Genomic DNA, 26654 nt, shown 5'->3' with positions numbered 1-26654 from the left:
CATCCCACCCCTGTGTGTGTATTCAGAGCCAGTGAGAAATGAAATTTTAAAAACAATTAAATGATAATAAAACTTCATTAACACCCTATTAAAAAACAAAATAAAAAAACGTAAATTATATTTGCTGTTAATTAATTAACATGTTAATGTGATAAAGCGTTTATTTGCTCAGCCTTAAAAAAAAAAAAATACAAAAGTGCATTTTTTTGTTGTTGTGGATGATAGAGAATTATTCTGTTCAATAATAAGTTCCATTTAATATTAATTTTTATGAAATTGTGAGTTTATAAATGGTTCTGTAAATAGGGGACATAGTATCTTAATATTGATTGACCCATTGATATTTGACTGAATGAAAATCATATAAAAATTTTTTTTGAAAAAGTAAAAAGTATCAACAGGGTTGTTGGTGAAGGTTGCAGACGCCACCTTCACTATTCCATATACCGCCTAAGTCGCCTCTATGGAGGTGCCGGCCCTGAGTATCAACATAATATCATATGACTAAGTGTATTGATATCCTATTGTATCATGATTAAATCTCAAATTAACGCATTTAATAGAACCTTTGAGACCCACAGTACTCATAAAGGGATAGTTCACCCAAACATTAAAATGCTGTCAATATTTAGTTATTATTATTATTGATGGATGTCAATGGCTAGTTTTTCCCTCAACATTCATCATAATATCATCCTTTGTTTTTGGTGTTTGATGTAGGCAACACATTTAACTCACGTAATCGTAAGATCAACTTTCCTTTAATTCTTTCTTAAGTGTTTGCTTACCAACAGAAACTTGAAAATGGTCTGCGATTGGCAATAAATCCTGCTTCCTGCACTAATTTAGCATCTCTTCTAAGGGGTAGGCAACAACACAAACTAAAGGCTTCCATAATGAAACCACAAAGCAAAAAAAAAACTACACTAGCAATCCTGAAATACTAAGCCAATACTATGCTGAACAATACATACAAATAAACAAATGACTTTTGTTTGCCACCAACACAATAGTAAAAAATAACCACACCACTTTTTAGTTCGTTTTTAGACCTTTAAACTAGAATGATCTTGAATAGTTTCCTTTGAGGATCTTTTTAGGATCCCGGACGAGCCCCCAATAAATGCTAAAAGGCCTTTGTTTTCAAAGACATTTATAAACATTTACAACAACTTAAGCATGAATAAATGGTGAGGGAACTTCATAAATCTTGTGCTTAGCAAAGTAAATTGAATATGTAATCTAATGGACATATTCAGTGGAGTGCATACAACAGCGTTTCCTTGTCCACGAAAGTAAAGAAGTAAAGAGAAAGTAAAGAGGCCAAATGAAGGATGCTCATTCTTTATTCTTGCTGCAGATGGTCTGTTTAACTGTTTTCTCACTAGTGAAGCGTTCAGTTTTTCCACTTACAAAGCCGCCATGTAAACAGCAATTGCGCAACTGTGCAAAGCAACTGACTCTTAAAGGGAATGGGAGGTGAGACTCTGATTGATTTAATGCACACTATGCTCAAAACACACCCATAACTCATTAGGAGAATAGGCACAACCCTGTTAGACCATGCGCCGTGGCACAAGCCATATTTTTCCGTCCAGATTCAGGCACACTCTTGATGCTTTTGCGCCATGAGATTTAGACTCTGCGCCTGGATCATTAAAATAGAGTCCACTATCATAATGTTGATATACTCACTGATATTCTATTGAATTGAATATCCTATTGTGTCAGTTTGTTTTTGGATTTTTTCAAATTATCTTGAATTGTGTACTTTGAGAATCTTTTTAGGATCCCGGACGAGCCCCCAGTAAACGTTACAACCCCCTTTATTTTTAAAGATATTTATAAACATTTACAACAACCTGAGCAAGAATAAATGGTGAAGGAACTTCATTTTTGGGTGAACTACCCCCTTAATTGTGAAGTAGACTAATGATTTATTGCTGTACAGCTGCTTTGAAATGACGCGTCACAAGAAAGCGCTATACAAGCAAACTTGAAATGAATTAGTTATTCCGACTACAAACACTGCAGTATTTTTGTTCTCCATCTGCGTCATTGTTGACCATGAAGTTAAGACAGAGCTAAAGCCGCCAATAAATCCCCCAAAGTGAGAACAGCACAAAAGCCGGCTAACAAAACAAAAACGGGCTTCACTGAAGTCACTACTTCAGCTGCCTTCGAGACCAGCATAAAACATGCCAAACTATTGACATATGCGTTGTCTAGTGGATGAAGGCAAGGAAAAGAAAGAGTATAGTTCGGGCTGTGTTACATAATTAAATCTGAAGGCATGATGAAGAGGAGAAGTGGTAATTCAGGGTCGCTGGCTGTCTAGCTTCAGTCTCTAATGACAAGCCAAAGGACTCTCTGATCCAGATTATATAAAAAATGTCAAAAACAAGCTGAAATCGGCACTTCCAAATGGGAACGCAAAGTTTCTATCAGCCTGCTGGCATGCTTAAAAGTTCGAAGGCTCCTACAGGAGGAGCCTTTCAATGGTTTTGCTAAAGTTTGAGAGGATCATGGGTTTTAAAAGTTTTGAAAGACATTTGAGGGTATTAGTTGTGAAATTCACGAGAACAATGTTCTGCTTTGCCCTGAGGGACTTTATCTTCAGATTTATATGCACTGTTAAAATAAAACTATAGTTTGTTATAAGTTGGAGTCAATTGCCCATACTTATATGTACGGTATAGTACTAAACTACTACTTTTTGGCTTAATTATAATCTGTCAATCTTTATGCAGATAAACAAAACGCTGTATACAGAAAGAAGGAATTAATGTATGAACTAATTAAATTAGATATATTATAGTTATGTTGAACATATTTAACAGTGTAAATAATTACAAATAAAAACAAGAATATTTATTAAATAATGCATACATGATGTCGTTTGAACAACATGCGCTATTTAAATTAAATCATATACATTATTTAATACAAAAATATAAAAGAACATTAAGCTTATACATTTGAATGCTAAACAATTAGCCCTTTTGCGAAATGCTTAAAACTTTTCAAATATATTGAAAGTGATTTTTAACAGAGAAAGGGAATTTACACAGTAATAAATAATACTATAAGTGTTTTCTTCTGCAAAAAGTTTCATTTCTTTCAGTTTATCTGTAAAAAAAGCTATTTATTTCAATAATATTTTTAAATATTTAAATTAAATTAAATATAATTAGGTCAAAATTATTAGCCCATTTTAATTTATTTTATTTAATAAAATATTTGTTTTCTTCTGGAGAAAGTCTAATTTCTTTTATCTGGAATAAAAACAATTTTAAGGTCAATATTAGTCTATTTTATTTTATTTGATCAAATATCTGTTCTCTTCAGGAGAAAGTCTTATTTATTTTAGTTTATCTGGAATAAAAACAAATTTATTTATGCATTATTATTTACATTTTTAATGTATTTATGTATTAATTTAATTGGATTAAAATTTGATTTCAATAATTTTATTTAATTTTAGGTCAATATTATTAGCCCATCTTATTTTAGTTTATTCGTAATAAAATCTATTCATTTATATATTATTTATTTTTAAAAATATATTTATATATTAATTTAATTTAAAATTAATTGAATAATTGAATTTAATTTAAAGAATAATATTATTAGCCTATTTTATTTTATTTAATCAAATATTTGTTTTCTTCTGGAGAAACTGTGTAAATTATTTTATTTAAATTTAAAAATAATTTAAACTTAATTTAATAATTTAATTTATTTATTTTTTTATATTTTTAGGTCAATATTATTAGCCCATCTTATTATTATTTTTTTTTTTATCTTTGTTTCCTTCTGGAGAAAGTCTTATTTTCTTTTAGTTTATCTGGAATAAAAACTATTTTATTTATTTATTTAATTTTACTTAAGGTCAATATTATTAGCCCATCTTTATATAAATTTTTTTCTGATTGGCCACAGAACAACCCACTGTTGTCCATTGACTTGCCTAATTAATCTTCACTAGCTATCCTAATTAACCCAATTAAGCCATTAAATTAAATAACATTTAATACTAATATGCTTGAAAACTAACTAGTAAAATATTATGTACTACCATAATAAACAAAAAAAATATTATTAGAAATTAGTTATTAAAACGATTATCTTTAAAAATGCATTGGAAAAACAAATCTATCATTCTCTTATCATGGGTCCAAACTGCAGCAGAGACCATCAGGACATTCACAACAAAACAACAGCGTGAGTGTGTCTGCTTTTTACACCGTGCTTCAGGAGGCCTTCCAGCTAAATCCAACTACAAAAGATCAAACAGCAAACACATATCACCCCCCCCAAAGTTTACTCTCTGTCAATCCACTACAAATATTCACTTCAATATGCTGTTGAGTGTTGCCACAGGACTGTTTTGTGTACAAATCAGCACTCTATCTATAAGAGAAACACTTCCAAATCAATTCCACTCTGCTGGAGAAATTATGGTCAAAGACACTCGCTACAATCATGACATCTCAGGGAAAATGGTCAACTTTTTGAGCATATTACAACATTTCAGCTTATACAGTTTGCATGCATGCATGTCTCGACTTACGCTGGCCCCATTGTCCACTGTTAGGGTTCAGATAATTGGGGTACAACCCTTGGGGTTTGTCCAGCCGAGTCAGCACTTTTCTGATGTTCATTACCTGCAATGGAAGAGTGCATATAACTTACATTAGCACATCACATCAAATAATAATTATTATTATTTTATTATTACATTGTTTATGTAATTATTTTTATTATTATTACATTTAGATTTTTTTAACCATTTTGGATAATCAAAAAAGCAAAGTGAAAATGATGCAAGGGTTAAAGAATGATTTGTTTTTAATTTTTCAGTACTATTTTCTTTTAAAGGATAGTTTAAATAAAAATTCATTTAAAATGACATTTCATACAGAAATGACTTCCTGTTGCAGAACACTCCTGGAGAAGATGTAATATTGTGAAGTACCATATGCCTGAAATTGTTTTGTCCTTAAAAAAAAATTGATAGAAATTGAATTGTCACGTTGACAATGCGACAAGTGCCGGTTTGTTTACAGATTTAACGTTAAATGCGTTTGTGAGCTTGCAGTCCACTGCCGTTTGTCGTTGCTATGGTCATCCTAAGTTCTTCTTCCAGTTCTTTTGAGGAGGAGCGTAGTGTGTGTGTGTGTGTGTGTGTGTGTGTGTGTGTGTGTGACACGTGTTGATCTCCTCGCCAGTTCTTGGAGTTTTTGCTCAATAAAATGGTTAATTGTCAGCATTATCAAGTCCATCGTCTGTATTTACATTCACCCACTGGCAGCCAAAATCACGCCTTACATTATGAAGCGTGTATACACTGTGACTTCTATATTGTTGATTAGCTGCTGGGCATTTCCCTCTGTCTCGTGCTGAAGGCTGTCAGTGTGGACCAATAGCAACAGGCTGTCATCGGTCCAATCAGATTAGCTTCGCGCTAAGGAGGGGTTTGGGCACAAATGAATCACTGAATAATTCATATGGGAGTCTCTGGGATAATTAGGTAAAAATAAATGCAGATTATACGAGTGTTTTTTGACCTTGCATGCATATTAGACTGTTGTTTATTCATTCCTTTTCATGTCGGCTTAGTCCCTTTATTAATTCGGGGTGGCCACAGCGGAATGAACTGCCAACTTATCCAGCAAGTTTTTACGCAGCGGATGCCCTTCCAGCCACAACCCATCTCTGGGAAACATCCACACACATTCATACACACACATACACTACGGACAATTTAGCCTACCCAGTTCACTTGTACCGCATGTCTTTGGACTGTGGGGGAAACTGTGGAGAAAACCCACGCGAAGGCAGGGAGAACATGCAAACTCCACACAGAAACGCCAACTGAGCCGAGCCTCGAACCAGCGACCTTGTGGCTCTGAGACGAACGCACTACCTACTGCGCCACTGCCTCGCCCTAGACTGTTGTTGGATACCCCTAAAACCAAAATATGATCCTATTTCATGTATCATAGGGACAATTTTTTGGTGTTGGAATTAAATGAATGGATATTGTCTGTTTATTAGCTCTTATGAAGTACATATTCTGCATTATCCTATTCTACGCCCATAATCCAACAGTATTACCAATCCCTAATTACTAAAAACTATTAATAATCAGCTAATTAAGAGTTTATAAAAGCAAAAGTTATAGTTAATTGTACCTTACAATACAGTTATACCAATAAAACTATTACAATTTAAAACCCAATTAGAACTAGATCATAAACTCATTACCACTTAACATTACCACTTTTCTGATTCATGCATTGCTTATATGATCAAATCATTAAGCTATAACCAAGGCTCATCCACTTAAGAGTCCAGTAAACAGCCTTTCTGAAGGGTCCAGTGTCTTCCTACAGGGGACAGCACTCATAAATCTCAGGACTAGGTCACTTTCACAGTTTGTACAGCCTCATTCAGAGCTTGTAATAGTGTCATTTGTCTGTGTCTATATTGCAGGTCAGGTCAGCGGATTTATTTGGCCAGAATCAGATCTGAGGATCGCAGCGAATCAAGCATCACCGTAACGGTTGTGAGTGTGGGTCATTCTGGGTCACTGTTGGGTCATCTCTTCTAACAGTCATGACCGCTTCAACATTCACATTCAGTTCAGTGTGGGTGTTTATTGCAGTGCAGAGGCGTAACGGCTGAACTGATGCTTACCTTCTCTGCAAAGACCGGTCTCCCGGAAAGTGCGCTGAGGTGCATGAACTCCAAATGCAGCGTCCCGTATTCGGCCAGAATGCTGCTTCCTCCTGATGCCCATGGCCAGTTTCTGCCGACCCCACTAAAGGAAAAGAAAGAGAGAAAGAGATTGTGCTTATTTGTACTAAGGGCTGTTGAATGCTTGACTCTGATTGGCTAATGACCGTTCTATTTTGATTGACATTTTCTTTTATTGTAAAGCCCTTATAACTTCTGTATAATGTGCTATATGAATACATCGTACCTTCTTTCAAAGGTGTTCAAATATTTTCGCGATACAAACATAAAGCCAAAGCAGTTCCAGGCTGGTTTTGACCACAGTAAAGTTCCATATCGCTACGCTTAATGATTTCAGTTATTTCACAGTCTAATGCTGCGTTCACAACAAACACAGAATTAAGAATTCACAGAAGCAAATTACATACAAAGTCACAGCAAATGCGCAAATAGAGGCAAATGATAACTTATAATATAATATAATAACATAAGAAGAAAAAAAAAATAATATAATGTAATAAAAATAATATAAATTAATAAAAAATATATAATATACTACATATAATATAATAATAATAATATATAATATAATATAAGAAAAATGAAATAATATAATATAATATAAGAAAAATTATATAAATTAATATAATGTAATATAATAAAGTATAATAAAATATAATAGAAAATAATAAAATATTATTAATATAATATAATATAATATAATATAATAAATTAAAATAAATATAATCTAATCTAATCTAATATAATCTAATATAATAAAATTATATAAATTAATATAATGTAATATAATATATTATAATATATTAAAATAAATATAATATAACATAATATAATATAATATAATAGAATATAATAAAATAAAATAATATAATATAATAAAATAAATATAATATAATATAATAAAAATAATATAAAGTAATATAATGTAATATAATATGATATAACAGAATAAAATACAATATAATATAATAAAAATAATATATAATATAATATAATATAATATAATATAATATATAGTAATACAATATAATATAATATAACGTAACATAACATAACATAACATAATACAATACAATACAACACAATACAATACAATACAATATAATGTAATATAATACAATACAATATAATATAATATAATATAATATAATATAATATAATATAATATAATATAATATAATATAATATAATATAATATAATATAATATAATATAATAAGCAGCATTTATCTAGTTCTGCCATCTTTTTAAGGTTATAAAAAAAATAAAAAAAACGTATAAACTAATACATTCGTTTGTTAATCCCAGTTTAACTTAAATTTTCAGTTCCACATCGGGCTTTTTATTTACAGTAGTGCGTTACTGAACTGATGATAAATTTGAGTGTGGAGTTTACTCAAACATCATTAATCACACATCTTACATGGTTGCCAAGTTGATTTCATGGCCTTATTTCACAAAGCGACCACACTTTCCCTCTTGAGATTAGCGGCATCTTTACTGACTTTCACCGGCACGGTTCCAACTAAAGGCTGACAAGTGAACTTCAGTCTAGAAAAGAAACGCCACATCTCCTGACCAGCTGTTACTGTCCCGGAAGCACATCCCCGCTCCACAAGGGCCCCTGTCTACGCCAATTACCAACATAAATTACTGCTGCGTAATGACACGTAATCACGGCTCTAAAAGAACGCCACTCTCCACTTTATTTTTAAAGCCTAATTCTACAAAACAGACCTTGTTAGATATTTATATCATTAAGACAGTAAATTAGCCACAATAGCTCTGGCCTGGAGGAAATAAGTGCGGCTAACGGTTTAATTTGGAGGTGTATTTATGGGGATGTTTTTTTTGTGATGCAATTGGATGGCAAAGAATTCTGTGCGTGCCAGTGTAATTATTGAATGATTGTTTTGCATTCTGAGAGGATATTTGGTAGCCTGTGGTGCTGAATTCCTAATAACAGAAATTGAGGTGAAGGTCTCATATTTCAGGGCAGAATGGGAAACGTGTGCAAACACCTCTGGAGTGTTGCTAACAGTGTCATCATATCTTTTTATTTATTTTTTTATGCCTCTGGCACTACAGACCTCTGTGCTGGTATTTGTGTGTGAAAATTGCTGTGTGCCAATGTGAAAATGCATCCGTGGGCATCTGACACCTGGTCAAAACGTGCTGACATATAATAGCATCGCTATTGGTAAAATAACCCTGTGAGACGCTGCATTTCATGCGTGATGTAGATTGTGAGTCTAACACTACACGTGTGTATACAGTTGTGCTCAAAATTGTACATACCCATTGAAGAATTTGTTAAATTGTGAATAATTTAAACAAAATCAGAGAGATCATACAAAAATGCATGTTATTTTTTTATTTAGTTCTGTCCTGAGTAAGATATTTTACATAAAATATGTCTACATATAGTCTACTACACAAAAATCTAGCTGAAATGATTAAAATAACCCCCTCATCCCCTTGGTTTTCAATACTGTGTGTGGTTTTCTGATGATCTACGAGTGCTTTTTCTGCTCCGGATGGTTGTTTATGAGTCTCTTGTTTGTTCTGAATGGGTAAACTGACTGCTGTTTTTCAGAAAAATCCTCAATCTCCTGCAGATTCTTCAGTTTTACTGCATACTCTGCAGATTTGAACCCCTTTCAGCAGTGTGTATGATTGAAAACTTTTCACACTGAGGATGATTGAGGGACTCAAACATAACTCTAATGAAAGATTCAAACCCTGAGTGATGCTCCAGAAGGAAACATCTTCATTTTCATCAGACCTTGGGGAATGAACATTTTTAAACAGGATGAAGACATCCATTGTTTTGTTGAAATATCTTTTTTTCCCCTTTATTTAGCACTGCCCTTCGAAAATAACAGAAAATACTTGGCCTCATTCCAGTACACAAATTAAATGCAGTTAACCTTGATATTCAGACTCTAAGGGCCCTATCATACACCCGGCGCAGTGTGGCGCAATAGTCTTTCAGTACTTTCAGCTTGGCGCAAGAGTCGTTTTGAGGCGTTGCGCTACGCTGTTTAAATAGCAAATGCATTAGCGCTCATTTGTGCTCCCATAGGCGTTCTGGTCTAAAAAGGAAGGCGTTCTGAGGCGGACCGCTGGCGCGTTGCTATTTTAAGAAACTATAATAGACTTTTCATTAGACCAAAACTAACCCGATCTAAACTCCGCCGCAGAGTTGCGCCTCGCTTACGCACTGCTTAATACGCACAAGAGAGCAATAAATATCTTTACATATGAACAAATTTAAATATTAAGGATACATATAGGATATAATAAGAATAGATATAGAATATAAATATAAAGGATTGAAATATTACAAAACATTATTTTCTAGCCTTCATAAATATGACAAATCACTGCTTTTATGTCTTCTTCATCTCGGGAGGCTTTTTCAGTTCGTTCATAACAATTTGCTTTTGTAAAATAATATTATTATTAGCAGTATTATTTATTATATCCACATTTATATTTTTTTATTGAAAACAAGCTTAGATTTGTCCACCTGTCAGGTTTAAGACCATATGGGGCATGGCATTTGGAAATAACTCAGTATTTTGACCACACTTGGTCATTATTGTTCATGTATTTGTTTGCTAGAAATTAGAACTGAATTTAGAAATAGTTTTAAAACAAATCTTTGCGCTTAACAAACAAAATTATTTATTTATAGACTAATTGATGTCTGTGCGTAAAGGTTTCCCTATCCAAGTACGAAAGTGAAAGTGATCCATTATCTCTCATTCTCACGCAGTAGATGCTCTGTTTAACAGTTTTCTGTTAAAAAAAACTGTCAACTGTTAACTGTTTGCTAGTAAAATGCAAATTTTTTCCACTTAGACTTACTTTGCGTCCTGTAAATAGCGAATGCGCTCTTGGCACGACGCAGCTGGGTCTTAAAGGGAATGGGAGATGAGACTCTAATTGATTTATTCTCAAAACACACCTATAACTTATTAAGAAAATAAACTCAACCCTTATGGCCCATGCACCTTGGCGAAAAGCAGATTTTCCCGTCCGTAAATTAGCAAAAATTCGTTCTGACACGCCCTGAAAGCGTTTGCACCCTGCGTTTTGCGCTCTGCGCATGGACCGTCAAAATAGAGCCCTAAAAGTTACTATTTCCACTGCAGTTTTTAAATGCAATATAAATTTCAATGCTAATGTTAATTTTGTGGACAAAACATTATAAATGTTAAATGACATATTATTATTTTAAAAATGTTAAAAGAAATCAAAATAATCATTTAAGATCATTTCTGTTGCATTTCCCTAGTTTGCATGTTCTATACAGTGAAATGCTTTTTGTTTACCGTCACTGGAATTAAAATTAAACACTCATGCTTATTACAACATCCACATTTTTGAACACATTTGAATATTTATGAACTCACTTACAGTATGTTAATGAATAATAACAGTCCTACTCATTTAAAATTTTCAGTACGTGTGCAAAAATCACACATACGCAGTGCAGGCTTTAAAAACGGAAGGAAAAAAAAAAAGTCCTGAAATTGACTGTGGCCCTAAGGGCAAGAATGTTCGTAAGCAAATGTTAGTGTAATGCCCTGAGCTGTGCCAAACCAATTTGTTTTTCCATTATGCACGATTAAAGCATGTCACACAAATGTAGGTAAATGAGGGGAAAGGGCATATTCGCCACACACGCACAATAAACATACAAAAAAAAACTTTAGATTCATATACAGATTTTGCTGCTTCTCTCATGATATTCCTGAATATAAATTATGTCTTTGCTTAATGGTCCAATACGATATTTTCTTAACAGTTACATGCAACATTAAAATGACATACAGTAAGTACAGTGAAATATTGCTGAACATGCACTGAACGGTGAAGTTTGCATTTCATTTTAAGGCCCATTAACACACAGAAACACAGTAATTGTTGTTCACTACTCAATGCCAATATTTCTTTTAAAAATTAATTTTTTTTATCATGTCCAAACAAGCACTCCAGACAGACTGACGCTAGTATCTAAAGGCAATTTCTCTCAAAAGAAAGTATCTGATAATAGTAATGTTGAGGTCGGCAATTCAGTACTTAAGTCTCATCACTTTTATTTATACAGTACACCACTTCAATGTTGTTTTCATATAAAATTGTGCAAAAATGTTTAGCTTTTTTTCTCTGGGCATCTGACCTCAATATACAGAACATCTATAATCTAATAAACACTCTATAAATACAATAAAGAAACAGATACAATTGAAATGAACATTGTTTTGTCGTCGAACAGTAATTTAATAATAAAAACAGATAACAGAAACGTTGAGCTTCGCAATTCAGCACTTAAGTCTTGTCACGTTTATTTATACACCACTTCAATGTTGCTTTCACATAAAATTAGGCAAAAATGTCTACTATAAATCAACAACTTATTGATCATGTTTATCTCCGGGCATCTGACCTCAATATACTGAACATTTAAATTAAATTGTATATATTAAATTATATATTGCGACATGAAAACATTTTGATCAGATGACTAGAATATCTCTATTTTGAAAAGAATTGATCATTATTGATTAGGATGATTCTGTAGGTGAGCGCATCTGCATATAATCTAATAAGTGAAGTTTATTCATAAACTAATTTCGAGAGGATCACGTGCTTATGATTTATCACGGCCGGTCTCGCATTTGCTAATTACTATCTTCCAATCATATGAGCCCTAAGCTACTATAAATAGCCACAGTTTTCAATTCACTTTATCTTCGTTTGGAAGAAACCCCCTCTCCACCCCTATTCTCCACCTTTACCTCTGATTGGGCGGCACGGCAGCCCAGTGGTTAGCACTGTAAGCCCCACAGCAAGAACACTGCCGGCCCTGGTTCCACAGGACCGGTGGGTGTTTCTGTGAGGAGTTTGTATGTTCTCCCCGTGTCCGCGTGGGTTTTCCCCGGGTTCTCCGGTTTCCTCCCACCATCCAAAGCTATTCAACATAACAATCAAGCATTTGTCTAACCCCTTGTTTTCCCTTAGCTACCGCAGCAGGGGAGTTCTGAGATCCACCGAGCTCAGGCTCCCCTCTCCCTCTGCCAACGGGAGGAAGCCCTGGGCTCGAGTAGCCCTTGAGCTCGGGGCTCTCTCCCGGAACAGCATGCCAAACAAGCTTTTATAAATCATCAGCTAAGTGTGAACTCTTGAAACACTCTATAAATACAACAAAGAAACAGATACATTTGAAACAAACAGTGTTTTGCCGTTTGCCCTCGAACAGTAATTGAATAATAAAAATAGTACACTCAAATTAATCGTTATTAAAGTTACAAACAGTACAATTTTTTTATGCCTGAATGTTTTATAAAAACATTTTAACAGCCAAAGGCCTCAAAAACATATGCAAATAATAAATTATAATAAACATTTACCATGTGATGTGACTATTGCAAATGATTACACTGCGATATCGATGCTGAAACGATATATTGTGCAGCATTATTTCAAATTCATTTAATTTTGGCCAGATATCAACTTTAATATATCTATTTATTGCAAACACCCTTCTAAAACTGGCCCAGCCCTAAAAGGCACTTCTTTCCCAGCTGTCTTTCTATGTAGGCCTGTGTCCCAGCAGTAAGACACTTAATAACGAGCAGTAAGGGATACGTAACAAATTATCTGCCAGGGCTCTGAGAAAATACCATTAGCCTGAATAATTAACTAGCGCAGGAGTGAAATACGAACTCCACCAAATGAACCGAAGCTCATGTATCCTCAGGCTGCTCCAGAAGTCCGCCTTTATGTCTGACATCAGACCAGGGTCTCGGAATGACACTCTCTCCATCTTTCTCATTCACAACCCAGCATTTCATTTACGTAGTCCGAAGGCCACATATGAATGCGATACATCACAGAGATCTATAAAAGCTGTCGCATCTCACAAAAGACTGAGATCGATCGGAAAGAATGCAGTGTGTTTAACGTACAATACAATCAGCTCATTTCTATTTGTAATGGTTATGGTTGCGCAATGAGAAACGGCAAAAATGCCTCTGAAATTAGGCTAATAACATCGCACACACTTTCCTAACAGCCCGAGTCTTCCGAATTGATTACCCAGCGAGAGTTTAAGCGCCCAGGGCACGCCGTTTGTCATAATAAAATGGAGATTAGTTTAAAAAAAGAAACGTTTATACCATTCTTCACTCCGTGACATCTGCTTAATGTAAATCTCAATTAAACCGCAGAACAATTTTCCGTCATTTTGTTCGATTTTATATATCGTCGAGGGCAAAAGGGAAGTCCTAAAAATGGATCAAACAGAGCTGTGGCTCTCAGAGGAGATAGAGAGAGGAAATTCTCATTACTATTATCATCATCTGACCTCTCGCTTACTTTTTTTCTCTTCTTTTCAAGCACAACCTAGACGTAACGTCCTCATCAATCCTCATCAAAAGCATCCATCAGACATAAATATTCCAGTTATACAACCTCTACCATATGCCATAATAGATGAGTAACTGAAATAAATGCGAACGATTGTAAAACACCATTTAGAGGACATCAATTATCTGGAGAGGAAAATGATGAGAGAAAATCAGCCAGCATGTGGTCTATTCAAAGCGCAGTTACGAAGCTTACATTTCCAACCGACACTGAACATCTCAGCGAGGTGCAGCCGTCACGCGGTTACTGTCTTTGCTTTTTATGAGATGAATACTTTATGTGAAAGGCACATTTAGCCACCTCAATAGGAAATCAGTGTTGATTCACACTCCATAACTTTCTGGAGTGTTTCTTATTCAAGCATTCGTGCTATTCCTGTGACTCATTGCCTTGTGCGCAAATACATCCTCATCTTCACCGGGGGAAATAGATTCTCATTTATTTATTTATTAAAAGTTTTTGGTGCAAAATTTGCCATAATGCTAAAGTTATTGCCAGTGTGTTAATAAGTAGTTGCTGGATCAACCATTAAAGGGAGATTTTATACCAGAATGAGAATTCTCTCGACATTTACTCACTCAAGTGATTCTAAACTACATTTCTTTCATCTTGTGAACACAAAACAAGAAACTCTGAAGAATGTTGGAATAAAGCAGCTATTGAAAGTGAAGTGAGCTTCGTCAAGCATGGTTTTACCCATACTTGAAATCGACACTGTTTTTAACCCGTCCGAGTGTACACACATGCATTTTTCTCGGTTACATCTCAGTCACTTGAGCACCCAAATTTAACCAACAAGCAGCAAAATGAGTAAGAAGCAGATATCTTTGGAAAGTTTCCTTGTAAAGGGGAAAATGCTCAGTAAAGGATCCACAAACTGCCAAGAAATAGATCCGCAAACCATGTGTCAACAAATCAGGTGACTCGACCATGTCTGTGCTAGAAGATCAACTGCTAGAAATCGCAAATGATGGCACCCTTTAAGGAGTCGTTCAAATATCGTGTCTTTTTTTTTTTTTTTTTTTAGAGTTCGCACAAGTTCGTTGTTTTCAATGGAAGTGCATGGCTTATGCGCTCGCTCCTTCCAGATGCACCCAGTTGAATGAATGCCAGGAGCGCACCGCGAGTCACGTGACAAGAATTGACCACTTTAGCTTGTATGGAATATACACATATCGGTTAACTAGTTATCTCAGTGCTTTTATCTCCGTGGTAAAACTGTTAAGCGTTGATCGGTCTGCAGTGATAAAAAGATTGAGGACCACTAGATTAGGTGACTTTCTCAAGGGCACCTTAAATAGGTATTAAAGATGGAAGGAGTTCATTCATTCACCCCCCTACCAGGACCATGACTCAAACCAGCAACCTTTGGGTTACAAACCCTACTCACTGATCATTAGGCCACATCTGTACCAATGGCATAAATTAGGGCTGCAAGATACTGGAAAAATTTTACAGTGCAATATTTTTGTTTCTCTACGATATACAGTATATTGTGAAATAATTTCACCAGATAACTTACATAGCTTTACTTGCCATTACTTGTGATGATTTTGCAGGGGAGTGACATATAATAAAATATAAATATATAAATATAAGAATAGAAAGATAATAAAAACTACAGTCATAAAATAGCATGTTGCTAGCATGTTTATAGTATAAATTAGCATATTGCTAGTATGATAAGTATGTTTGTTAGTATATTTCTAGTATGATTAGTATGTTTGTTAGTATATTTCTAGTATGATTAGTATGTTTGTTAGTATATTTCTAGTATGATTAGTATGCTAGTATGCTTGTTAGTATGTTTCTAGTATGGATTAGTAGGTTTCTAGCAGGTATTGGTATGTCATTGGTATGTTTTTACTATGGATTAATATATTGTTAGCATGAATTGGTATGTTGTTAGTATGTCCAATGTAAAGTCAATGACAGTTTTTTTTTTTTTTATAATGGAAGCCTATAGGACAGTTACTAGGGTGCCATAAGTGGTTGCTAGGGTGTGGCTAGTAAGTTAAAAGGTCATCAGCAATTGGCAGATTGGTAGTCTGAGTTAAATGAGCCCAAACCTAAGTCTGTATGACAGTCTGGTGCAAAGTTATGAGGTCACAAAGTTTGGTCTGTAAAGTCTATGGAAACTTTTTGAAATTTCCGGGTCTGTTTTCAGATAACCGCAAGTTGGATCAGTTGGAAAAGATATAAAAACTTAATTCTGTACAGTTTGGAGGTTTTGAATTAGTTTGGTGTTTGTAGTATGAACGGTCTAGGAGAAGATGCGTTCTTAAAATAGTCGAAGAAGAAGACCTGTGTTTTTACCAGTGGTTTCTGGTCACCTATAATCCCAACTCAACATTGCATATCTTGCAATGTGGCCATTGCGAATGCACACATTGCAATATCGATGATCAAATGATATATTGTGCAGCCCTAGTATAAGTAATAATAAAAATAAATACATAAATTTCAATTCCACAGTAGGAGCCTTTTCCGTTTTCTTTCTTTGTGTTCATGAGTAAATGATGACAGTTTTTGTGTTTTTGGTGTACTATCCCTTTAACGGGCCAAATCACAAACGTCTTTAAAAGTAATCACTCAAAATCGGCACATCCAAAAGTGAGTCCCAGATGACAAAAAAAACAGTAACAGGCTCTCTCCCAAACAACATCACTTTAATAAACATGTGGATTTTGCACAACAATGGGACGAATTGCTCTCAACAGGTGATTTGAAATCTGGCAGTAATTGTCTTGAAATGTACTACTCAAGGATGTAAATTTGAACACAAGTGCTGCATTGATTGAAGTGGTGGCATCTTGAAATGACATCAATTAGGAAACAAAGGAAAAACAGAAAAAATATTAAATTCACTAACTGACCTCACAAATAAACTAGGCTAGAAAAGCTAATATTGGCGAAAGAAATTGATAGAGACAAAAGGGGAGGGGGTGTTGAGATTATTATCTTCTGACCTCTAGCCGAAATTAAAAAAAAAAAAAAAATTATTTAAACTTCTAAAAAAATTTTAAGGGGGTGTCACAGTGGCACAGTGGGCCGTATGATCAACTCACAGCAAGAAGGTCACTGGTTCGAGCATCGGCTGGGTCAGTAAACCCTGTGTTCGCGAAGGGTCTCCTCCGGGTGCTTCGGTTTCCCCCCACAAGTCCAAAAACATGCGCTATAGGAGTATTGGGTTAGCTAAAATTGTCCGTAGTGTATGTGTGTGAATGAGTGTGTATGGATGTTTCCCAGTGATGGGTTGCAGCTGGAAGGGAATCTGCTGCGTAAAATAAGCTGGATAAATTGGCGGTACATTCCGCAAACTATTTATACAATGAGGAATATACAGTGTTATTTTATTCAATTTCTGTATCTGAATAATGTATGGTTCCCCATAAAACCATAAAGCACTTAATAAAGTATATCTTACTATTTTAATGATCTAGTCTCAAAGTCTAAATCACAAAAGCATTAAGGGGCGTATGCGAATACACTTTCACGCTTTTAAGAATGGAAAAATACACTTTGCGCCACGGCGCAGTCTAAAAGGGTTGTGCTTATTTTGTTGATGAGATTTGGTGTGTTTTGAAAATAAACCAATCAGTCTCATCTCCCATTCCCTTTAAGAGTCAGTTGCATCACGCCAGGCGCATTTGCTATTTACATGGTGGACTTTGTAAGTGGAAAAACTGAACGCTTCACTGGCGAGGAAAACAGTTAAACAGACCATTTGCAGTGCGAGGATAAAGAACAGTTGGCCTCTTTACTTTTTCTTCCTGTTTTTCTCCTTCCAAGATAAGGAAACTGTATTGTACACACTCCGCTGAAGACATTCATTAGCCTACTTATTTAATTTAATTTGTTAAGCTCAAAGATTTATTTCTAATTTCAGTTTTAATTTTATACCAGCAAACACATCTTGCACCTTATTGCGCTGGGTGTTTGATAGGTACCTTTGCTCTATTTTATTTATCTATGCTTTTAAAATGTTTATTATATTTTATGCACGATTCACATCTAGAATAATTCCAAATCAGTCTGATTTAATAAATTCTTTCCAAATAGATGAAATTGTATTCATATCGCAATATATATTGCAGAAAAACAAAATATTGCAACGTCATATTTTTCCAATATGGCACAGCCCTAAATTGAATACCCATTTTACAGCTAACATTTTTCCTTTCACTGTGTATGTAAATACACATTATAGATTAATATAAATAAAAATAATGAATAAAATAAATAAAAGAAAAGATTTTAAAAAAGCTGAAAAGTTCAGAAACAGATTTAGTTTTATAATCACATTTATTATTTGTTTTTATTTCTTATATCTGCCTCTTTTATTCTTGTTTATGCAAAGCACTTTGAATTACCACTGTGTATGAAATGTGCTTTATAAATAAACTTGCCTTGCCTAGTTCATAAATGTTTTAACTCTGAAAACTATAGAAGTTTTATTTACTAGAACTTCTATGTTAAACTGCTCTGATACGATCTAAATTGTAAAAGCGCAATAGAAATAAAGACTACTTGAATTAAATAAACAGAAATGTAAATTTAAAGGTGTACAATGACTTTTAAACTACTGAAATGTATGAATAGATAAAAGTTTGAGGCCATAAACCAATGGGGAATTGCTTCAGCAATTGTGAAGATTTGTTTGGATGCACCACCAATAAAAATGAAGACTTGTTGCTATGGTAAAAAAAAAAGTACCATTCCACCTTTTTAACATGAATAAAGCAATGGTTAAGTTAAAAAAAATGGTTCTGTCTACAAGAAGATGGGCAGAAGTTAAAAGCGCTCCCTTGCATTCAAAGACTTCGCTCTTCTCTTGACCATGAAGCGTCCAGGACTCTTTCGGTTTATTTCAAGAGAAGGAAGTTAAACAGAATTAAAGTGATGTCAGACAGGTAGCACGGTAAATTTGATTTGGGAATCCTTTATCTGCCTTTCAAGCTCTCAAAAAAGGTAGCAGGATGGAGTGCAGAAGCGAGATAAGCGGCGGAAAAAATGACCATGAAAATATTTCAGCGAGCAGAGGATGCTGAAAAACCTCTTCAGCAACAGGGGTCGACAGTCGACTAGATGGGCTGACGGCAGACAGGTTAAAAGAAGAGTGGAAAGCAGACAAATTTCTCTTCATACCACCGAGCGTGTCTACATGTAGTCATTTAGAGTAAAAATAGAGAAACGCTTCAGGCTATCTGACGTTAACCGAGGGAAGGTGGGGAAAGAAAAAAAAATATGTAACGAAAGACTTATGTTTATGCATGAGGGGAAACTTTTCACTCTTGAATAGTTAACGAGGAGCAAATGTGGAATTTGCAGTAATTCAGCAGGTCTGCAGGAGGAAGTGTAAGAGGAATGATGGCTGGAGCATTTGACACACTTCAGGAGTTTAAAGAGCTCAGCGTCCATGGCTAAAATCGAGATGAAGAGTGTAGAGATGAGCTAATGTGTGGAATCAAACTGCTTCAGCACTTGGAGTCTGCAAGAACAATTCGATATCAAAAATGAAAATAATGAAGCTTCTTAATAAAGGTTAAGAAGCCTAATAAAGGTTTAATAGAGGTTAATAAAGGTTTTTGCTGTGTAACATTTACATGTAGACTGTAAAGGAATGCATGTTTCATTTTAAATAAGTAGTTTGAACAAACAGCAAACTAGATTTTTTTTTGAGTGAACACTACCTGCCAAAAGTCTTGTCACCTATGAATGGTTTAGGAACAACAAATAATAACTTGACTTCTAGTTGATCATTTGGTATCAGAAGTGGCTTATATGAAAGGTTAAGGCCTCTAGATGTTGCTTATTTTACCAGAATAAAATATGTATAAGCTTTGATTTTTAATTTTTTAATTAGTACAGTAAGGTCTGACAGCATCACGATGCTGAGCTGGCATCACAATCCTCCGCCCCGCCCCCGGTATACACATTCAGGCCCTGTTTACACTAATAGGTCTTAGTTTTTAAATGGCATTTTAGAACGAAAACAATCCACATCCACTCTGGTGTTTCATCTAGCATTTCTGAGCAACACTCCCTACACACTACTACTGAAAATGCACATCACGTGTCATGCGGTCGAGACAGCAGGTCCAGGCAGTCAGCGGGTTAGTAGGCGACTGGTTCAATATTTCGCTTTCACGCTTGCTCATTTGCTATATGCCCTTAATGTCATTGTATTGTTTACAAATTGTTATTCCTATGTATATTTTTAGACTACATTTTATTTACAATTGAATATATTGTACATTTTCTTTTTCTTAAAACTCTACTTTTTATATTAATATTATATGTGAGGCACCTAGGGTCTGAGAGTAACGTATTTACGATGTCCTGTACATGTGGCTGATTTGACAATAAAGTTGACTTTGACTTTGTATTTAGTAGTTTTAGCAAAAACCTCAGATGCTGTTGGCTGACTCCTTTTGGTTGTGCACCTTTTTTACCAACCAAGTTTGTCGATGCCATTATAACGACACAGATCACTTTGCTTATTCACGCCTACTCACGAGTCCCGCAGAAAAAGTGATTGACAGGTGGTAATTATATGTGTAACATATATTTATTCATTTATGATTTGGTTGAGGGTAAAACAAAGACCATGCGGGTCAGGTAGTTAAAACGGTAGGCTACAAATAATTAATTCGTTATAAATTAATTAATTCACCGCCATCAATGACGACGATGCCATCGTCCATCGCGATTGATTCATATTAGACATCGTACAATACCAAATTGGTCGACATCGCCCAACCCTAATTGAAGCAATGTACTGACGAGGTAACACGTTACCTGATAGATTCAAAAGACAGAAGAGTCATTACATAGCGACAAAACTAATTAAATATTACGCTTAACAACTGTGAGACGCGATCCAGCAGTACATCCTTGACAATCTGATGTGCACTGCTCTCTGGGGTTTTGGGCTAAAAAGCACCCATTAACTGCCTGGAGCTCACACACATGCATACGCTGCAACGCATGACTGTGTGTGTGAGTGTGTGTGTGTGTGGTCATGTGATGTGCATTTTCAGAGATATAGTATGGAAGGAGGGCTGTCCAGAATGCTAGATGAAACGCCAGTGTGGACGTGGAATGTTTTCATTTTAAAATGCCCTTTTTTTAGATTGACACCGGCTCAGCATTGTGAGGTCAATCGGCGATGGACGATGACATCGTCTATTGGCCCAACCCTAATGTGAACAGGCCCTTTTCAAAAACACCAGGTAAATTCGTTCCGGCTATTTTTCAGAAAGAAAAATTCTAACATTACCGGTAATTTGCTGGAATGCTGCTCTGTGTGAATGCAGAGGAAAGATTACCGGAAAGATTACAATGCACTGGCTTGAGACGTCTACTTCAGCCAATCAGATCATTCAGACGAATTCACATCCGTATTGTTTATGAAAATAAAAGTCAGATAACGTTTCTATGTTCCTTCTTAATGCCAACAGTGTAAAAAGTGATCGATAAAATGCTTATGATAAACCACTGTTTGTTTACCTTCAAGCTCTGCTTCAGTTGCTTGACGCATGTTCATGTGAAGTACACACACATATTATGTACATCTCAAAATGCGAAAGTATTCCTCCATATGTTTTCATCTAGGTTGTTCACAATACTTAACATCATTAAATACTTTGTAGTCAAATGTGCAAACATTTAGCGGCAGTTCGCACTTCTGCCTTTGGATGTCTTTAGGACAAACCAGCTGCATGAACGCTAAAGCTTTAAATAAAAGTGAAACATCAACAAAAGCCAGACCACTTGTATGTTTACAAATACAAGCCTTTTAGAGGTCATTTCTGGATAATGATGTCAGAATTTACTGGTATTTTGAAATGGATGTGTGAATGGTCTTTTCAGGAAAAATTCCAGAACGTCCTTGCCCGTGTGAACAGCACTTTTTTGATCATATCGGAAAAGTCATTCCAATAATTTTCCGGATATTTACAGGTCTCGCTGTGTGAAAGGGGCTACTGTTTTATGACTCCCACGAATTAGCATAATTGCATCCATAGATCTCTGCAATGACTCAAATACGTACGCCGCGAGTCACTGGACAAACTGGTAACAGCAGGAAAGCAGTCCACATGAAGGTAAGCGGTAAACTGGTAAGTTTATACCGCCACGTAGTACTCGTTTTAAAGACGAAATGCAGCCATACGTTCCTCTAGTTACATAAATCCCATTCTCCAGAAATGCATATAGGGGTACGTTTTCAGAATGAGCTGATGTTGGTTTTAAATTATGCCTTCAAACATCATAAAGTGAACTGATTTGCAAATCTGTGTTTTACAAGTGAACTGAAACAAGCAGTAATCAAGGACTAAACAACTGTAACAATCGCTCAAACTATGAAACGGAACAAAAGGAAAACAGCTGCATCACCAACCAAGAAGCAAATAATGACTCATTTACTGCTGCTTTCATTTTCATACACGCCGGGAGTCACGTCATCTTACAGTTAATTGAACAAACGCTTTGTGCATTTCTAAGCAATAATAAACGGTAAAAATTGAGATTTCATGCCACAATTAGAGATTACGCATTATGAGTGTTCACACTGTGCTCATGCAGTGAGAACGCTTTCAAGCAAACGTGTGGAAAGGGGAAGCAGAAGCTGGCGGAGTGAAGGGAAAGTCGTTTACAGAGACCCTCAGTCTCGCTTCAGTCAAATCTGGGTCAAGGTTGCCTGTAAAAATCGGGCCTTTTCTCGCCTTTAATTTTTTTGCCCGGAACACTGGGGACGTGCAGCAGACTGACTGCATAATAATAAAGCCCACATAAGACACACACATTCAAATGTTCTGGTGGCTTGAGGCTTGTTGCTTCTGCAAGTGGGTCAATTCTCACACCGCAGAGTGCATAAAGTTATCTGACATCTGCCCAAACATACCGTCTGTTCATTTTGATTTATGAGCGGTTTATCACCTCTTCATAATAAGTGGGTTTCATCTTCTTGTTGCCTTTGATAAGAAGATGTATGCATATATAGCACTACCTCACAAAAGTTGATCATTTGTTACCAGAAGTGGCTTAAAACTAGCCTCTAGATTATGCTTATTTGACCAAAATACAATATGATCTTGATTAATAATAAGGACAGTAAGGTCTGACTTTACCTAGACAAAAGTCTTGTCACTTAACAGAAATATTGTATAGTATAGAATATACTCCATCGTACCCTAGCAATACTCAATAATGTTCATGTCTGGTGAGTGGGTTGGCCAATTCTGGAGCACCTTGACCTTCTTTGCTTTCAGCAACTTTGATGTGGAGGCTGAAGTATGAGAAGAAGCGCTATTCTGCTGAAGAATTTGCCCTCTCCTGTGGTTTGTAATGTAATGGGCAGCACAAATGTCTTGATACCTCAGGCTGTGTATGTTGCCATCCACTCTGCAGATATCTGCCACGCCCCATACTAATTTTAACCCCAAACCATGATTTTTCCTTCACCATACTTTACTGATTTCGGTGAGAGTCTTGGGTCCATGCGGCTTCCTATCGATCTTCTGCAGTATTTGTGATGATTGGGATGCAGTTCACCAGAAAACATCTACCTTCTGCCACTTTTCCAAATGATCAACTAGAAGTCAAGTTCTTATTTGATGCTCTTACAAGTAGGATTGCGGACAAGACTTTGTACGAGCATTGTAAATAATGTAAAGACAAAAGTCAAGACAATTTTTATGTTGATTTAACTTATTTTATTAAGTTATTCAGGTTACAATTTAATTTTAAGTTATACAAAGTTTAAACTATTATTTTTATCAGTTTAATCAATGTAAGTTGAGATTACTAGAAAAGTTAATTTGATTCAACAAAAAAAAAAAAAAAATGTGAGTCACCAAGATTGTTTTTTACAGTGTGTTGTGAGTATGTTTTAATCCAAGCACAATATTGTGTCTACATTTCTTAAAGAACTTTTTTTTTTTTTTTTTTTTTTAATCAGGCTTTTGCCATGTAGATTTATCTGTCATTTTTAAACAAAATTCACATTTACTGTGATAAATTTACAGCAAACTGTAGGTCTAAATCTCAATTACTGGGGGGCCGCAGCTCTGCACAGTTTTGCTACAACCCTAGTTTGAGACCACTGAATTACAACAAATGTTGCCTAACAAACCCGTGTTTTAACATATGGTTATTTAAAAAATATTAGATGCAAAATTAGCTGTTTCTTTTACAAACCTGGCTTAAGTTCAAATAGTAAATTTGCTATAACAAAAATGAATATTAAATCTGAACAGAAAATGAAAACTTGGGAAATAAATAAATTAATTAATTAAACAAAATAAGACAAAAATCACAAAGTAATTCAAATTTTATGTTTATTAGTAATTTAAGTTCAAGTAAATACTTAAATACTTAAGTGGTATTCTAATGCTAAAACACAAAATTGGAATATGGGCAAATTTGAATTAAACAAAATATGGCTAAACTGTCTAAAAATATCCCAAACAAAAAATTTTTGTCCATATTCCAGATCCCAAATTAGTTTGTCCAATTCTCTGTCCGACAATTAGTGCCACAAAAAATGTATTAATTAAATAATGTAAAAAAAATAATAATAATAAATATATATATATATATATATATATATATATATATATATATATATATATATATATATATATATATATGCGCTTTATTACTGACTGCCAGTGGTGGAAATAGTGCTGAAAAAGCATTCTCAAGTAAAAGTACTATTACTTGCCTAAAAAAAGTATCTGTTGTAAAGACAACTCAAAGTATGAGTAAAAAGTAGCCCTTTTAAAAGTACTCAAGAGTAGTGAGTATTACGATGTGAACACCTGATGCATTTACATGCAATTTGTTTGTGTGAGTGTGAAAACGCAACATTCTGTAGCGCATTAGTAATTGTTTAGGGCCAGTTGAAGATTTCAGCCATTATATAGTAAATATACTTCATTTCTTATCAGTGACATGTACTAAAAAGTCACTGGGTCATTGCGTGTAAAGATTTTGGACATCTTCATGGACACTTTTAATGCTTTAAAGTGATTTGCTGCATTTATAAAGCACCCACATCATGAGGTTTTTCAGTAGGATGTCATTTAGTTGAAGGAAAGTAGTGGAGTAAAAGTACCGATACAGCACTAAATATTTACTCAAGGGAAAGTAAATGTATTTTTAAAACTAATTAGTGAATTACAATTCCTGAGAAAAAAAAAAGTACTCAATTACAGTTATTTGTAATTTGTGACTTCACACCACTGCTGACTGCACAATAAAGCTCACATAAGACACACAATTAAATTTTATTTAGCTTGTTTCTTCAGCAAGTGGGTCAATACACAAATCGGTGAGTGCATTAAGTTATCTGTCCAAACGTACTGTGCTTTAATTTAGATTTACGAGCGGTTTATCACCTCTTCCTTAAAAGTGGGCTCCAGAACTGTCGTTTGGCTGTCTTCAATGAGATCTCTTGGTTGGCCTAATTACACACATTCAGAAGAGAATATGAATTCATCGCACACAAACTGAAGATTGCTGTGATTCATGCTCTCATCAGACACTGAATATGATTATGATCTCCTCTCCGGAGCTTTCAGCGCGCTGAGAACACGAGGCTAAATCAAGGATGATGGCACCGCCGAGGACCCTCAGAACAAACAAAAGCTCGTCACCGGCTGTCTAAAAGCACCAGATCCCCAATGTTTCACTTTTTTACAGCGGAGGTTTTAAAACTAAAGGTTATCATTAGTGAATATGCTAACATGCCAAGCCTATTCATTTCTACACTGGGAACAAAAAATAAATCAGCTACAATTTCACAACTACAGATAATGTGTAAGTGTGTGTGTTTTTTTTTGAAGACAATATCACTAAAGGATAGGACATATATATAAAAAATGAAGAACTTTATATATGCCAATATAGGTGTGTTTGAAAGCAGTGAGTTTGTGTACGTGCGCGTGTTGTTGTGGGTGTTTATGCAAGGATGGTGTTTATATGTATGTGTGTGTGTTTGTCGGTGTAGGCATGCGTCAAGTTTATATGTATATATGCAAGTTTCATATATGTTGTTTTGACCATTTAGTAGTATAGCTGTATATGCGAGTAATTTATAGCACGTGTTTTATGAGTGTGTTGATAAGCGATATTTGATTTAAATCCTACATGGCGCCTCGTACATTCTAGCTAAAATAAATCATACGTAAATACATGTACAAAACTGTCATTAAATGTTGTTAAATACAAAATTTTATTATAGAAATACTGTAAATTGTATGTATGCAAGTTGAATATTAAATAGCTTCATGTAATCTTAGACTTGCATGTTTATTGGTACATATTTTATTTACTGTACTTGAACTGGTTTTAGGGCGACGCAGTGGCGCAGCAGGTAATGCTGTCGCCTCACAGCAAGAAGGTCGCTGGTTCGAGCCTAACCTGGTCAGTTTGCGTTTCTGTGAG

The 26654-nt window shown here is 34.9% G+C and overlaps 1 protein-coding gene across 1 annotated transcript in view; it reads right to left on the bottom strand.

Moving 5' to 3' along the window:
* man1a1 (mannosidase, alpha, class 1A, member 1) overlaps window positions 1-26654 on the bottom strand; it is a 219887-nt gene that overhangs the window by 40080 nt on the left and 153153 nt on the right. The window contains exons 6-7 of the mRNA XM_087298827.1: window positions 6703-6826; window positions 4574-4667 (exon numbers count right to left, since the gene is read on the bottom strand). Coding sequence (XP_087154953.1) covers window positions 4574-4667; window positions 6703-6826 — 218 coding nt within the window. The remainder of the gene's footprint in view (window positions 1-4573; window positions 4668-6702; window positions 6827-26654) is intronic.

This window comes from Danio rerio, chromosome 20 (genome assembly GCF_052040795.2).
Source record: "Danio rerio strain M-AB ecotype USA chromosome 20, GRCz13ab, whole genome shotgun sequence".
In the NCBI taxonomy this organism is placed as follows: Eukaryota; Metazoa; Chordata; class Actinopteri; order Cypriniformes; family Danionidae; genus Danio; species Danio rerio.
Note: the sequence above shows the minus strand (reverse complement) of the source record. Positions and strands in the feature narration are given on the sequence as shown.